The 16,000-nt window shown below is 37.9% G+C and overlaps 1 protein-coding gene across 1 annotated transcript in view; it reads left to right on the forward strand.

Moving 5' to 3' along the window:
* Positions 1-2,332: 2,332 nt before the first annotated feature.
* The window catches only part of LOC131680714 (uncharacterized), a 39,338-nt gene continuing 25,670 nt past the window's right edge, over positions 2,333-16,000 (forward strand). The window contains exons 1-2 of the mRNA XM_058961422.1: positions 2,333-3,810; positions 14,733-15,995. Of these exons, the coding sequence (XP_058817405.1) occupies positions 3,239-3,810; positions 14,733-15,995 (1,835 nt within the window). The 5' untranslated portion in view covers positions 2,333-3,238. The remainder of the gene's footprint in view (positions 3,811-14,732; positions 15,996-16,000) is intronic.

The following is a 16,000-nucleotide window of genomic DNA, read 5'->3' on the forward strand; positions in this document are numbered from 1 at the left end:
ACTCACTCGTATCGATGACAAAATTTGTATGGCGTGTCATAATCGTGCATTCAAAATATTTTATATAAATAAAGCTTCAATTATCAACTTTTATTCATATCTTTGGCTTTAATTGGTCTATACTGCCCATGAACGCATATTTGTCCCTTTTTCTATGGAATTTCCTATCTTTATGGGACTGGTTTGCGATTGTGGGCGGTATAAACAATCGGAGAGATGAATTTTGAAGGAAATTAGTCGGGGAATCTAGAAAAATAGAAATTTTCGGTTACAGTGTTGCCAAATATGCTGAACTTAATTTTGTTCACAATTCGTGTATCTTTTTAATGTTTATGCAATTGTGTTTCTCAGATATTTTACATAGAAAAACATCTAAATCATCAAGATAACTTAAACCAATCCCAAGACACAGCCATTTGAAACAAAAAACTTACACTTTCTCAACATGAAACATTCTCAAAAAATTCTGTTTTCCATTCGATGTAAATACTTTGAAATTTAATACAAAATCGTTGTAATTATGTTCAACCTATTATTTAAATTAATCCGTTCGGGCCCTTGTATTGAAAGGTTTGATAGGGGTCAAATATATCCCCAACATTGTGTTTAGTTTAACTTAGTTAAGTTTAGTTCATTTAGACAAATTGTCAGTTGGACTTTTTTATACAAACACAAAATACAATACAATACAATACAACAAAGAGTAAAACTGGAAAACTAAATTTCAACTACGCTGTACAAAGGAATGTATAAAAAGTCTGGCAGCACACATTACAGAAAAAAATATTTCTCTCTCTGCTCAAATTATCAAAAATTATCTAAGGTGAAGCAATCATTAAATTTACAATACGTGATTTCGCTGTTCTTTCAAATTTGCACTCATGCCACAATCTATCCCATACAAACTGCATGTCGCTTATGAGTGCCCAGTCAACAAATACTTCTGAATTTATAGTGTGGATTGCAGAGTCTGAGACAAATAGTGTTGCTTCACTGTCTCGATTTGTGTTTAATTATACTGCGTAATTCAACTGTTGATTGTGTAATTGAATTTCTGTTATTACCGGATAGATTTCTGGAGGCGATAGCAATTCTAATCTCGTAAAACTTTAGCTCTAGGTTTGAAATGTCAAATAGAATCATATTTATCAAAAGTCTTTCATGGTACTGAAAATACCGGTATTTATTTTTATACAGTATAGATATTTCGGTACCAAAACTGTGGTACCCTAATAGAAACAATACTTTGCTTATTGCTAGCAAAAATTTGAAATACCTTTTATTACCAAATTTAATTAGATTCCTTTCCTTGGTTAAATAACGTGTTACATAGCAAAAAACTAAATGCAAATATCTTTTACCAAAGCCTGGTCGAATAGGGGCAGCGCCTCTCTGGAATTTCCAGTTGTCAAAATAAGGACTCTTGTTTCTTACAAAGCAAAAAACTCGAACAAATATTCTGCACATGCTGAGCCAACCATAACGTACCTTCAACAGCTGGAACTGCTGAACAGGTGGTTGCTAAGAGTCAGTAGCAGCCCATCATTTGTAGATTCGTAGAGCTTTCGGAACACTGGTTGTAGCTTTTCAAACTTTGCCTCGCATTATATTCACCATGCATGCATGGTGAAAAACCGCCATCATCTGTCAAAATCATCCCAGTATCCTTCATATGTCAGAATTTTGACCATGCGCACTAGCCTGCAATTTCAGTTCAGTGTATCCCCCTTTCTCCCACTAGTAAGGTTGAGTATTCCATACACATAAACGCCAAAACGAAAACATTCGAAATTCAATTTATGTTCCATCCGCTATCCACTCACTCTTTTCGCATACTGGTTTACTTGTACAGAATAGGGGTGCACCGTTTCTCCCTCTTTCATTATTGCATATTTACAATAAAATATCTCAAAACTTAAAGAAATGAAATAAACTTATGCGATATTTTTAGTAAAATAGACAATTTAAAAATTGTATAGCCCTTCGACAAAGTTTTGTTTCGTTAATTTATAATCGTCAAGTTCTATATGTATACGTCCTAGTTTTTCTGTGGGAGGAAACTTTAGCACTTCGACCACTAATCAGATTACTTAGTAGTATATCTGGCATTTGAGGTATTCTGAAAATTTAAAATTATTGTTCTACCAAAAAATCATCACTAGGTTCTTTGACCGTCTTCTTTTTTACACGTTTGAATAAATCCCGCACTACAACCCTGACAGTCGTACACCCAACAACCCAAACGAGAGCGGATAGACGGAAAAGCTCTCCATTTTCACAACACAGCACGCACACAATCGCACCCGTAGGGAAAATCAAGTATGTGACGTTGAAAGTTTTATTTTCCACCATTCGGAAAACGGAAGGCAGAAACAAGAGAAATTTTTGTCCGAAAAATAAATCAATTTCCAAGTAGTTAATTTTCGTTCTCTGACTTCCGACTACTTAGCGAAGAACTTTAGTGCTACAATCTGTCGTGCAAAATAATTTACAAAACCTGCAAAATGGCGTGAGAAGTGGAAAAAGAAAAGTAGTGATTCGCCCCAGCACACTACACTGCAAAGGAATCTCTTTTGCAAGTTTTTCGTTTTTGTGCTGATCATCACCCTCTTCAACTTGAAGGATTCCTTTTTCTTCGAACAATCTCATGCACCGTGGGGTTGAACCAAATTTGCTGATTCGCTTAGCAATGGGCAAAGAGGTGACGTCCAGTAAGGTGCAAAGAAAGAAAGAATGACTTTTTACGGATTTTCCCTGATTAATGAAAATATCCGCTCGGAAGGATGAAAATTCCAGCAGTCAAACCTCGTCAAGTTTGAAGGAGAAACATCAGCAATGGTGGTGTGCTTCGCTTACCACACATAGATGGAAGAAAGGATTAATGGCTATGCGTGCAGTGAAGGTGGAAATGTGTAGTTAACATCAGAGGCTTATTGCTTCAAAATCTTTTTCTGCTTTTCTTCCTTGAAAATAAAAGACGAAAGTGTGCTGGTAAAGAAGAAAGAAGTGAAGTTAAGAGCGTTAAAACAGCGCTTATCGGGGGTATAAATTTTGATAATTATTAAAATATTCCTTCCGCGGGTAATCGATATTTCTAATCTTCATCGGCATAGTGATTGCTAATTTCGGTTTGTTCGCGAATTCTGGCTAACAGAAGAGAGCAGTTGCGTGAGGAAACTATCGATATGTGGGCGTTACTAGCGGTTCGGCGAGTTTCATTCACCTAGACAATAAGGATATGTCTTCTATGGAGGATTGCTCTGAATACAGCAATTCTCACCATCATTCGCAACAGCAACACCATCGACATGGCAACCAACAGCAACAACAGCACCACCAAGCGAAGCTATCAGCTGCGTTATCATCCAATGCACTGGCGGCACATCATCAGGGTCAGGGACAAGCCGTTCAATCGGGTGGTCCAAATGGGAGTAACTCTACCCTCACTCGTGGCAGCCGTCGGTCATCCTTTGGTCCCAGCCATTATCAGCAACAGCTGGTACCGCAGGCAGTAAATTTTCATGATGGACTTGGCATGGCCGATAACATCTCGGTAGGAAGCGGCAGTATCATTAGCAACCACTCCGGCCAACGCTACGTACCCGACCTCCAGTATGGAACGCTCAGTAACCGGATTATCCACAACGAGCGGTACGTCATTGATGACAGCAGCTGTTTGCAACCCCCATCGCCGGCACCCAGTAATGACCACTATGTCATGGGGATGCCATCGCCGTCGCCCTCGGCACACCACTATCCCGAGCGACATTACGCGCTTCAACAGAGGACTATGAGCCCGTCGAACAGCAGGTAATGGGAATCAGCACTCCGATATATTCATTTATTACGGCTCATATAATAGACCAACAATTACAACCATTGCCACCCTTGTATATTCATTACGCTACTGAATAGGTTGCCGTAATTGAGTTATTTGGTAGTAAGCTTGAACTACTGCAAATAACATTGCCGGCATTTTGAATATGTTTTAGTTGAATATACAAACATGAACAGTTCTGATACTAAAATGAGTTACTAATCAATTTTGCAATCTTCACGAGTACTCGTTTTTTAACAAAAAAGATGGAGAGATAAATTCAAATTGATGCCATTTGACCAATTCCAGACAAATTGACAACATTTTGAATACATACGTTTTGTTAAGATCTCTAGCACTTGATAACCAGTACTTACTAATCCATCAGATCTGTTCCGGGAACACCCACGGATGTTTCTGAATGGGAACATTTCGTTTCCGGAACAATGTAACCCTTGAAAATACGGTAGTCAGGTTATTTGATGCTTCAAAAGTGAAGTCAGTCATTTCGAGTACTTTGGATTCTTGACCGCCCTCTGGGTTGCCGGTTTGAAGTTCTTTTGGCCGAATTGGCCACACCCCGTGGTATTCTTGGAACCTTGTTTCACCTGCAAGAACGACATGTCATGTCAAACTTCATGATTTTGCAAAACAAGCACACTGGATTTCACTTTGAAGGATTTGTAGCCGAATTGGCCATACCTTGGAGTATTCCAGAAATCTGGTTTCATTAGGAAGGAGGACCATCTTCGACCCATTCTAAAACCCGTCTTGCGACATGCCCCGTGCATGTCTTTTATTCAACCTCACAGCTCGCGATATTTGTGCTGTTTCAGTCAATATGACTGTTGATAACATAAACAGGAAATACGCCTCTTGTTCGGCACATTTGTTGCATTATTGTGCGACATTATTAATCACCACATTCGGATAATTTCAAAAGCGTTGTATCATACTGTGATAGATATAGGTTTACACTTATAATCGGCAGTGATGCAGCTCATATATCAATTTGAGAGGCACCGAATTGATGGAATACTTAAGTAGTTTAAATCTGCATATACACAATGTAGGTAATCGACTAACATTTGCTCGATCTGATAGAGAATGTAACTGTTAGTTAGATGAAACTCTCTGCTCCGACGGTGTTACACACGAGTTGACAAACTGGCTCGTAACGAACGAGCTCGAACCGTCGTAATATGATCATAACTACATCGTCTTTGATCATTTAATCGTCTCGCTAGATAGCGTCATATATCGCGATCCCAAATCAAGTGACTTGAATAAGGCCGTTGATAAAAACAAACTCGCTCGTAGCAGTAGCATACCAAGAGCCTTGCCTGCTTCGAGTTATGCGTGCTTCTAGAGGAACCCCTAGAGGTATTTAAGTTGGCTTGCAAAGTGTATAGAAATTTCCTTCGATCCTCTGAGCGAAGTGGTTGGGAAAGCCTCATGTCTCATGTCTCAAAGGGGCTAATAGATTAAATAAATTACCTTCGAAATCGAAAGACTTGCATGTCAGTTCAATTAGAACTGCTATTGGTGAATACTCGTCTGACGAAGATGTAGCACTCAACTTTCTTTTTGACACACACTGTCCAGGCTATGCTGAACCATCACTGACGACTGCCCCTGAGTTCTTTGCAGGTTGTTCTGATTCTAGGGCATTTGCTGGTAGAACTGTGAAAAAGGAATCGATAAAAGGGGCGATTTGCTCTGTACAAGTCTCCGAGAAAAAAAGATATGAACTTTTAAGACAAAGCAAATGTTTAACTTGTTTTCTGGCAACAGGATACAATCCATTAGTGTGCGGGAAATGATTGTAAAAATCTTTATCAAAAGTAACCGCAGTACCTATGAGGAGGCAAAGAGCTTTAGACCGATCAGTCTGACCAGCTTCGTTGTCAAAGCAGTGGAACGCTCAATCGATCACTATATCTGGGATCTTAGCTTGGGCGAACACCTGTTGCATACAATGGAACAAGCATATCACTGGGTAAGTCTACTACATCCAGGTTACACAATGTTGAACATCGAAAAAGCTTTTTCGCAAAAGCAATCAAGCTTAGGCGTTTTTCTCGATATTGAAGGTGCTTTTGACAACGTGTCTTTGGAATCCATTTTGGTAGCAGCACAAGGTTATGGAGTATCTTTATAAATCACAAACTGGATATATGCAATGCTTAGCAACCGACATCTGTGCTCTACGTTACGGCAAGTAGAAATAAAAAAACTTAGTGTCTATGGATGTCCTCAAGGCTGTATGCCACTTTAATGGAACCTTGTCGCCGATAGCTTTTTGAGCAAACTTAATGAGCTAGGAACTCCGACATATTGTTTCGCCGATGATCGTATAATGATCACCGGTATTTACATTAACAATCTTTTTGATTTGATGCAGCAAGCCTTAAGTGTTGTTGAGCAATGGTGTCTTCATGTTGGACTATCAGTTAATCCAAATAAAACATCAATGGTGCTTTTCACTCAAAAAAGAATTAGCGAAGCTCGTCCGTTTCAGTTCTTTGACTCTGAAATTATTGTCGCAGGTCAAGTAAAGTACGTTTGGGTAATTCTTGACTCAAAACTAAATTGATCAGTTAACATCGATTTTAAAATCAAGTGAACTTGCATGACCTTCGGTCTATGCAGACAAACTTCCGACAAAACTTGTAAACTCTCAAACCCAAGTTCATTTAGTGGATCTACAAAACATTATTATTATTATTAATTATTTTATAAAGGTTTTAACCGGAAGGGCCATTCGCCATTTTCAGAGATAATATACCCTTCAAATTATTAAAGTTGCGAAAAATGATTGCGATCTTCTATCTTGGTCGCACTGCTTGCTATTGTTGGCAATCTTTCTTGATAGCGAAGTTTTATTAACTACATCTTACTAATCATGTAATTAGGTATTACATCGTATTGTTGTGTAAGGACTGCTCAGTGCTATGGGCGGTGGTCCTGCTACAATAGATGGTAGTAACACATCATATTCCAAAATTAAAATCAATTCTTCTCTAATTACTACACCGATTTTCAAAAATCAAGCTCAAATAGAAGGGATAATATGCGGTTGGGTGTTACATCCTCCATCAACCTCTCCACTCCACTCCACTGCATTTTAACCGAAACCTACACCAACAGTGCAAAATTGCTAAGCTATCAAGTACTTTTTAAGCATTAGTGGAGCAATAACAATTGATAAACTTTAAGAAACAATTTGAAATTATGATGTCTATGTTTATTATCAAGACCGGAGTTTTTCAACCGGGGGTGAATTCACCCCAGGGATACGGTAGAGGGGAGGGTCAGGTGATATAACTATTAATTATATAAACAAAATAGATATTTTTGGAAAGATTTGGACAGTTTGTCCTCTTAATCGAATAAGGCAATTTAGATTATCTAATTTTCTTAGAAATAATGAAATTTTTTCACGAAAAGTGAAATTTGTGTACATGTTTGGTTTAATATTACAGTCAAGATCAGATTCAAACGGGGGTGAATTATGTCGGGTAAATTTCGACTTGTAATCTTAATATTTCCATCGATTAGTTGTCTTTATTAATATAATAATAGTCAATTATTGTTATTTTATTCTGATCGTGGTAGTACGTGTTATCACGGTAAAGATGGACTTGTCTGCCTATACCTGGACAAATGCTAGTAAACTCGGGTGATTCATAGTTACGCTGCCTAAGCTCGACCCTCATTAGCAGAAGACAAATATTAAGCCCGTACGATATTAAGCCTGTTCTAATGACCCTGCCACTTCTAGTTTTCCGATCTGTTTACTTCACATCCTTGCTCTCACTTGAGTACTATGGCTCTAATTTTCATAATTTTCCCTACATAGTATCTCTAGCTAATTGAACGTCGTTAAAATTTAAATATAATTTGAAACACCATATGAAATGCGTTCCAATGGATTTCCATGTGAAATTCAAAGAAAAATCATTTGATTTACTTTTTAACATAAAAACGAACATGAACGAAATGTTTCATTTCGTATGGTTTTATCGTGTGGAGTAGTTTCAGTGTAGTCTAACAAAAAACAAAAAAACAAAGCTCATTGATGGTATCGCGTAAAAAGTAGTTATTTCTCGAATTGAGTGTTATAATACACAAAATTTCTTTTACAAAGAACGAAAGATTCAAATGCCTACCACGCACAGTGGTCCAGATTTGGCCAACAATCAATATCTCGCGAGTGTTTCATTTTAGGCTGGTGGTGTCTTCAGGAAAGTTTCTCCAAATGAGCAGTCCCTACTTTTAACATTGACAGATCAATGATTAATCGCCCTAGAAGTGAGATCTGCATTTTATCTTTACAAATGTTTTATATTCAAGATCAGCATCTTCGGCAAAGTTTTAGCAAATATCAAGTGTTCTTTTCTTAATCTGATTGAAATATCAAACGTTTTTTACAGAAAAACTCTAGGGGAAAGTGGGGATACATGAACCACGGGGATAGGTGAACCACTAAGGGTGGTTCAATTTTAGTGCAAACCTTATGCGTTTTGGTAGCTCTATCCGTAAGCTAACCTCACACGCACTTGCGACAGCGTCAAATGTTTATTGTCACTTTTACAGATAATCAAAGTTAATGTAGAATAAAACTTGCCTCAATTGAGACATGGCTTTTTTTTTGGAAAAAGTTTGTGGTGTCCCTTCTGTGAGACTAAACAGCAAGCAGGTGCAAAATATGCTTTTTATATAAGGAAATTTGCAAAAGTAAATATTTGCTAGCTTAATATTAATTCAAATTTGCTTATGGCATGTAGGAATACATGAACCACTTTTTGCAGGGATATATGAACCACTTTTAGGTTCGGATTTTTGTAACTTCTTGTTAAGGGTTATCAAAATAATGTGCAACTATAAACGCTAAACGCAAACAGACTTGACTATGAGTGTAACTATGAAGTCTGAGCTAATTTACAATCTTGAGAAGAGACATATGTGGTTTTTGTTTGAAGCGAAACTGAGTCAGTTCCTAACCCCAACTGCTGTCAAAATGTATGAACTGACAGCGGTTGGGGTTAGAACCTGACTCAGTTTCAGGTTCAAGCGAAATCGCCAATAGAGTACGTTAAGCAGGTGAAATACACAATATCTCGTACCCTACTTTAAGTCGTTACGTCATAAACTTAAAAAGGACGAGAAACGTAATTGAAAGCTGATTTTGGACAACAAAAGACAGAATTAACTGCTTACCTTTTTATTTTTTAGAAAGAAAATTCGGATTGAACAGTGCAGAAACTTCTTTTAGAGGCTACGAATCAAATCAGTCTGAGATCTCACTGAATATACACCTATAATGTTCCATCAGCAGGCAGAAAGTATAGGTTTCTACCAGGGTAATCACCAGAAATTTGCGCAGATTCCTAAAGACTCAACCACGTGAGTCTGGAAATTAGGAACAAAGTAGCATCACTACCGACTTGCCATAAACGACATTGATCAAAGAAAAACACGATGGAAGAAAGGAAAGAACACAAAAATACTAAAAACAAAAACAAATAATTTGTGGTAGGGATTTTATGCTACAAACATACAAATAAAATTATTTTTTTCTGCCCAAAGACAGAATGAACTAACTTTTTTCGTATGGTTATACTTATTTTTATGATAGTCTGGATAATGGTTCAACTATCCTCATGGAGTGGAAGCCATTTGGCATACTTAACAAAAATACATATAATTTTGATAACACGTTACTTTTGTTTACAAATAGTATTGCATATATCTAGTAAAGCAATGTTTGTTCTTTCATATTCATACTTTTTTTTGACATTCACATTTTTGAAATATTTTACAAAATTGTTCCATACTATAATACGCAAAAAATCTCAAACATTTTAGTGCACTAGATCGTGAATCTGACAAGATATTATTTGTTCTACTCGAAAAATATATATTTTAGCCACAAAATTACGAATAACTGCTATTCCCCAACATATCCCACGACAAAATCGATAACTAGAATTGATTAAGTGTGTTTTATAAGAAAAAATTAACATTTCATGCAGAAATATGCAGACACGCGAATTTTATATGAAAAACTATTTTTCTTGGAAATCCCTAAAACAATTCGTCCTAAAATGCATTATTATGACGAAGAACAGAAAGTATTGCTATATAGTAGGCGTTACTTTTTTGTGCATTCTTTTGCAATTCAAAATTGCAATTTTGTGCGATCGAAGTCTTGGTTTTCAACATGTGCGTCAGAAGTAAAAAATAGCAGGTTTTTTATCTTTGAAAAAGTTTGATTGGTGATGTTAATTTGTCAGAGACGACGCATTGCAATTATTCATTATAAATCAGCTTTCTGTCGAGATGTGAACGTTATTCGCTGTGGCATTTGTGCATCAAATGTAACAAATTCGACGGATTTTATCATTCATTATATTCGAATTCGAGTTTCCCTATTTTGTGGTTTGTTTTGAATATTATTTCGAAAAGCATTGGTCTAACACCTATTCAATTTACCTGAACAACAGTATGAGTATTGGGACAAATGTCACAGGAAATTGTGACTTTCAAGGGTTCGTCAGCTCGCAATAAGCGGTGGAAAACAGAGATGCTCAGTGATCAGCATAGTGGTATAAAGGTACTGCATGTAACGTCAATGCAGTTCATAGCTGATGGCAATGAGTCTGCAGCACAGCTCCTTCTATTTATCGCTGAAAATTATTAACAACCCTGTGATTGTTTAGAGGCTTAAAAGAAAACAAAAAAGCATTCATTGCCAATCAAGCTGACTACCGACTACCGCGATTGAAGCCGATCTTAGCTAAAATTAATCTAATCTGATGAGATCTACAGGAAAGCGCACCATGCGGTCAATTACCCTATTTACAATGTAATACTAGAGGCCATGAAAAAAGCGTACCCACCATCAGAAGCTATCGCGGTATCTGAAAGCAGTGCAGAAATTAAGGTACCGGATTTAGTAGATTTCGACGCAAAGGAAACCACGGAGTATTTGGAAAGGGAAGGAATATATGATAGAACAAATGGGATGGATTTTGAGGTGCTGCATAAGTAAGTAAGAATGGCAGTAGTTTTGAAGTCGTTTACCTCTGAGTCTACAGATGATAGCTCTGTACGATTGACAGCTATAGTGCTACTGCAATTTCGAACCATTACAGGTCCTCCGAGTACCGTTGTAGCCTAGCTGTAGATAAAGTGATGTTACGAGCAATGAATGTTTCCACATTTAAGTATGAAATATCAGTTCCTCAAGTGCGAATACGCTTTCTGGAGTTAGCATGGGATGTTTCTTATTGGCATGAACTGGTGAAATGGAGCCAACAATTAAATAAAAAACGGAAAGAAATGATCTTGAAAAAACTAAAGAAGGGATTGAGATTGATCATCGATGTAGTCAAGCCAGGTAGTTGACCTACCAACGATGGCAAATTCTTTGATAATGTTTCCGTAGTAGCAGATATCCCTGGATTCGACAAAAAGGTTTTGAAAGTATTTTTTGTGATTTAAATCACTCTGTTGTTTACACTACTTAAAAGCATTATATGTTCAAATATTGTATAATAAAGAAATAAACTCACAATCATACACTCTTAGAAAAAATGAAAATAACATTTGACGTAAACAACGCAGCGACGCATTTTTCTGTCCGATAATAGAATTTTACATGCTATGACATGTAAAGTTGGATATTGTGACTCTTTAGATGTAAAACTCATAATAAACTTCGGACCTCACTTCTAGGGCGATTAATCATTGATCTGTCAATGGCAAAAGTAGGGGCTGCTTATTTGGAGAAACTTTCCTGAAGGCACCACCAGCCTAAAATGCAGCACTCGCGAGATATTGACTTTTGGACGGCTTTTCCCAGATCTGGGTCACTATGCCACGTCAATAAAAATACATAGTATGCACCCAAATCAACAGGACTTTTGTATCTTACCCTGTTCTTGAAGATTTACAACGAAAAAATACTTAAACACACTTTATACAACTAAAACAAAAATGATGCGCAAGCGACCGTTTGACGAAGCCACAACCAGAAAAAAGCTTTGACTACTGTCATTGGCTGGTAGGCTCTTGATTTTCAAATCAATCGACCTATCAAATACGTTATTACGAAGCAAATTTACTCTACAATGTCAGTAGTTTGACTTGGAAATATAAATAATTTTTGTCTTTCTTATATACTATGCAAATCCAATTTTCAACTGAGGCCAGGGGGACCAAGTGTCATATACCATTCGAATCAGTTGGTCGAGATCCCAAAATATCTGCATGAAAAACTTCGTTGAGATCTAATGTATGTTAAATAATGGCACTCAATTTTCTCAAACCGATTTGCACAAACTTAGTTTCAAATGTACGGGTCTAATACTCCCATAAGCTGCTATTGAATTTTGAATTGATCCTACTTCCGATTCCGGAGTTACGAGCTGAAGAGTGGGGTCACACATCAAATTCCCATGTAACATTACTTCGATTAGCGGGCCTAGATCACTAAAGACCATTCAGAGTAGTTTTGACCATATTGGCTACCTATGACAGTTCTTGATACCCCTGGGGACTTGCTGTGTTCCTAAAATATTGTCATACCTATTTATCTTGACTGATTTTTACATACTTGCATTTAAATGATAAATACATTACTCATATTGACTGCTATTGATTTTCATTCAGATCTGACTTTTGGTTTAGGAGTTGCAGGTTTGCTACTATGGTTACATAGGAATTTTCTATATAAACCGGCACAATCGTAATATTTCAAAGGTTAAAAATCTATTAAAATGAACATCGAATTATTTCGATTTGCAGGTCTAAAGGGCCGATTTCTTCACCCTCGCTTAACTTTTAAACCAGGTTCACCAGTACGTTTAAACCTGGCTTAAGCGCTAAGCCAGGATGAAGGATTCGGCCCTAAATTACTGATGGCCACTTAATAATTCTTTGAATATATTGTCCAGTATGGATGTCTCCGGAAGTCCCAGGCCCCGAGCTTATTCAAAAATTGAAGTCACAGTGGTTATTCGGTGATAACTGAATTTTCACCAAACTAGATCACCTTTACATTCTTTTTTTCAGGGGCGGATCCACGTAATACATAAAAACCTCATTTAATGAAAATCAGTCTTGGCGGCCAAATTTGGTTTGAAAATATTTTGAGTTCAGAACTAATTTAAAATTCAAACTAATTTAAAATTTCTCAACAAGTTATAAATTTTCGGGACCCTACCCCTGGATCCGCCACTGCTCCATGATACTTATAATCCCCCCACTGGATTCCTAAATATGTTAACACGAAGACAACATTTAACTCATGCTGATTTTTCTACTTGAATATTCTATTTTTTGTTCCAACTGTGCCATCGTCGACATGTTGCTCATCAGGTTCGTGGCAGTCATGTATATGTGTGCCAAGTATAACAAGAATGAAATAGACACTTTCACAATTATATTGAACATAACCAGCTATTGGATAAATGAGAAATGCACAATTACACCAGTATATGAATTATAATAGGTTTTTTCCATTATGCTATATTTTACCCTAAGCAGGAAAATTTGGTAAAAACCAAAATTTCTCACTAGGGTGAAAATTTGTTGATAAAAACCAGTCTTTGTACAGGAGGGCACAAATCCTTATTTCATACTTAGTTGCGTTTCGGCTTCGCCTCATCAGAAACCGACACTAACTTATTGTTGGAATAGATTAGCGTCGGCTTGACGCAAATCCCTTAAAACTAAAACACACTTTGTGTTTCAATCGAACGACTCATCAAACGTGATGTCCCGTTCGAGCAGAAGTTCTGTTTACGCCGATAAGACACAGTGAAGCCGAAACTTGTCTTGGCTTAGCAGGCCTATGCGAAAGCACTATGCTATATTTCACCCTAAGGAGGAAAATTTGGTAAAAACCAAAATTTCTCACTAGGGTGAAAGGTTTTTCCAATTTTTTCGAAAATTTCTTCACAATCATTTTGTTGAAATCATAAATCCCTGCCATCATTTGAACTTTTCTGCACCCAAACCAAGTTTGTCTGGAAAATTCGATGGTCAAACATGTTCTTGTTTACACTCAAAGCAGAATCCATCAATATGCCTGTCGATTGGCCAGTCAGCGTTGACACCATGTGCGCTTTGCTTGTTTGCACGGTGATAGGCTGTGTCAAATGTAATGCGCGAGTTGGATTTAGACCTACTTAGCTATTTTTGTCATATTCAATATGTTTCGCCGGAATGTAGCACTTGAACCCCGCTTGAGTTGACCGAATATTTTTCCAAAGATATCTCTATATTCATTTTCACCCGAAAGATTTTTTTTTCGCAAAACTTTAGTTTTGAACTGTGAAGTCCCATTCCATTATTTCAAAAATTTCATCACCAGGGGTTTTTTTGAGCCCCAAACTTTCGCGTTTTCTTCGCTCTGCTCCCATTTTTAAAATTTTGTTTCACAGTGTTATTAAAGACAATAAAAAGTAAACTATGTTGATACCAAGTGAAGCATCAGCTAAATGACTGCTAGGTACTCCGTGGGAACAGTGCCTTATATACTGGATTGATGATTTATGCAATTCTGAATCTGCTAGCAAATCACACATTTTCACCTAGAGTGAAATTTAGGAATGATAGTCGATCTGTTAATGTAGCCTTGTTTCTTTTTTTGATCCTATACATAATATCGTATGCGTACTACTAAATATACAAAAAAAAATTAAAAAGGTGAAATTTTAAATGTAACCTGGTGGATTCTCATAGCGATTTTATTGACAAAGATCGAGAGTCATTTTCCGCCACTTGCCATTGAGAATCGTATTGTTGTAATATGAGTGTTGCCCTCAAAAAATTTCTCATTTTAATGATAACATTATATCAATTCTACACAAAAAATAGCAATTATTTTACTATATATTTTCAGGTACCGCCATAGTTTGACCGAAAACTATCGTGACATGTCACCACAATGTGAACGCTTCATCCCTCCCCCTGCCCATTTTCTCAGCACCACTAATCCACTCGCTGCCGCAGAAAGTTATGGATATCTCAATTCCAACGTGCACACCCCAGTCAAACGTTACGTTCCGACTCCACCGCCACAGGAGCCAACTTATCAGCCGCAGACCCAACTCATGACAGCAATTCTAACCCAAACAGCAGTAACCACAGCACAACAAAGAGGCAGTCACCTCACCAATACTCTGCCATATCGTTTCCGTGTCAAATCCTGCCCAAACGAACAGACCATTTCTCCACCGCAGGGCTTCGATACTTCCGATCATTATGCCACACCGCCACGTGTTCGACCTACAAAATGTTCATCTTCCCTGACCGCGAGTTATTCCGTACCAAATTCGGCCCTGTCTTCACAGGCCATTAGTTCCGGTCGGCATTCCCGTCAGAGCAACGAATATCTCATAGCTCGAACTCCCAGTGCCGATTTTCTAGATCAACCGTCATGTAGAGTTTCCACTCCAGTCAGTGTTATGAGTGAACCGAACGGAAGCGCATCATGTTTGCATTGCAATACGTTACGTAGAACAACTGGAGTTCACCAAACAACACAGACTAGTGGCCCAATAAGTCCACAACCTTTGCCATTTACATCGGCAACCGAGTCAACCGGTCGTCAATCACCATTAAGTCCAGCAGCATCCATATCCACGCCAAAGACCACAGCTCCATCACCCAACAGTGTACAACACCTGTCGCACAATCATCATCAATCACAAACACAACAGCTACAGCATCACTTTCAGCAACCGTCACATGTTTCTTCAAACGCTCTTACCGCAACTCAGTCTCAGCCACAAATAGCGATAGATAACTACGGTAGTCTCGAAGCACGGGATATATCCACTATCCCAAGAAATCAAGCCAAACAGCATCAGCAGCAGTCTCAGCACCCGTCAGCAAACTCCTCCGAACAGAGCATCATGACCAGTAGTAACAGTCGTTCAATATTAATCCAGTATCAGCAGCAGAACATTCTACAACAGCCAGCAGCACAGCAACAAATGCAACCACCACCGCCACCAGCAGTACAAACTGTACCACCGCAACAAATGATCCCACAGCAAGCACCTCAAATGCAACAGCAACCAGCACAGCCATCACAACCACAGCAAATGTCTGCACCTGTTGCACCAGTATCGCTCCCGGGGCCATCCATGCCGACACATTCGCCAC

This window comes from Topomyia yanbarensis, chromosome 2 (assembly GCF_030247195.1).
Source record: "Topomyia yanbarensis strain Yona2022 chromosome 2, ASM3024719v1, whole genome shotgun sequence".
NCBI classification, from domain to species: domain Eukaryota; kingdom Metazoa; phylum Arthropoda; class Insecta; order Diptera; family Culicidae; genus Topomyia; species Topomyia yanbarensis.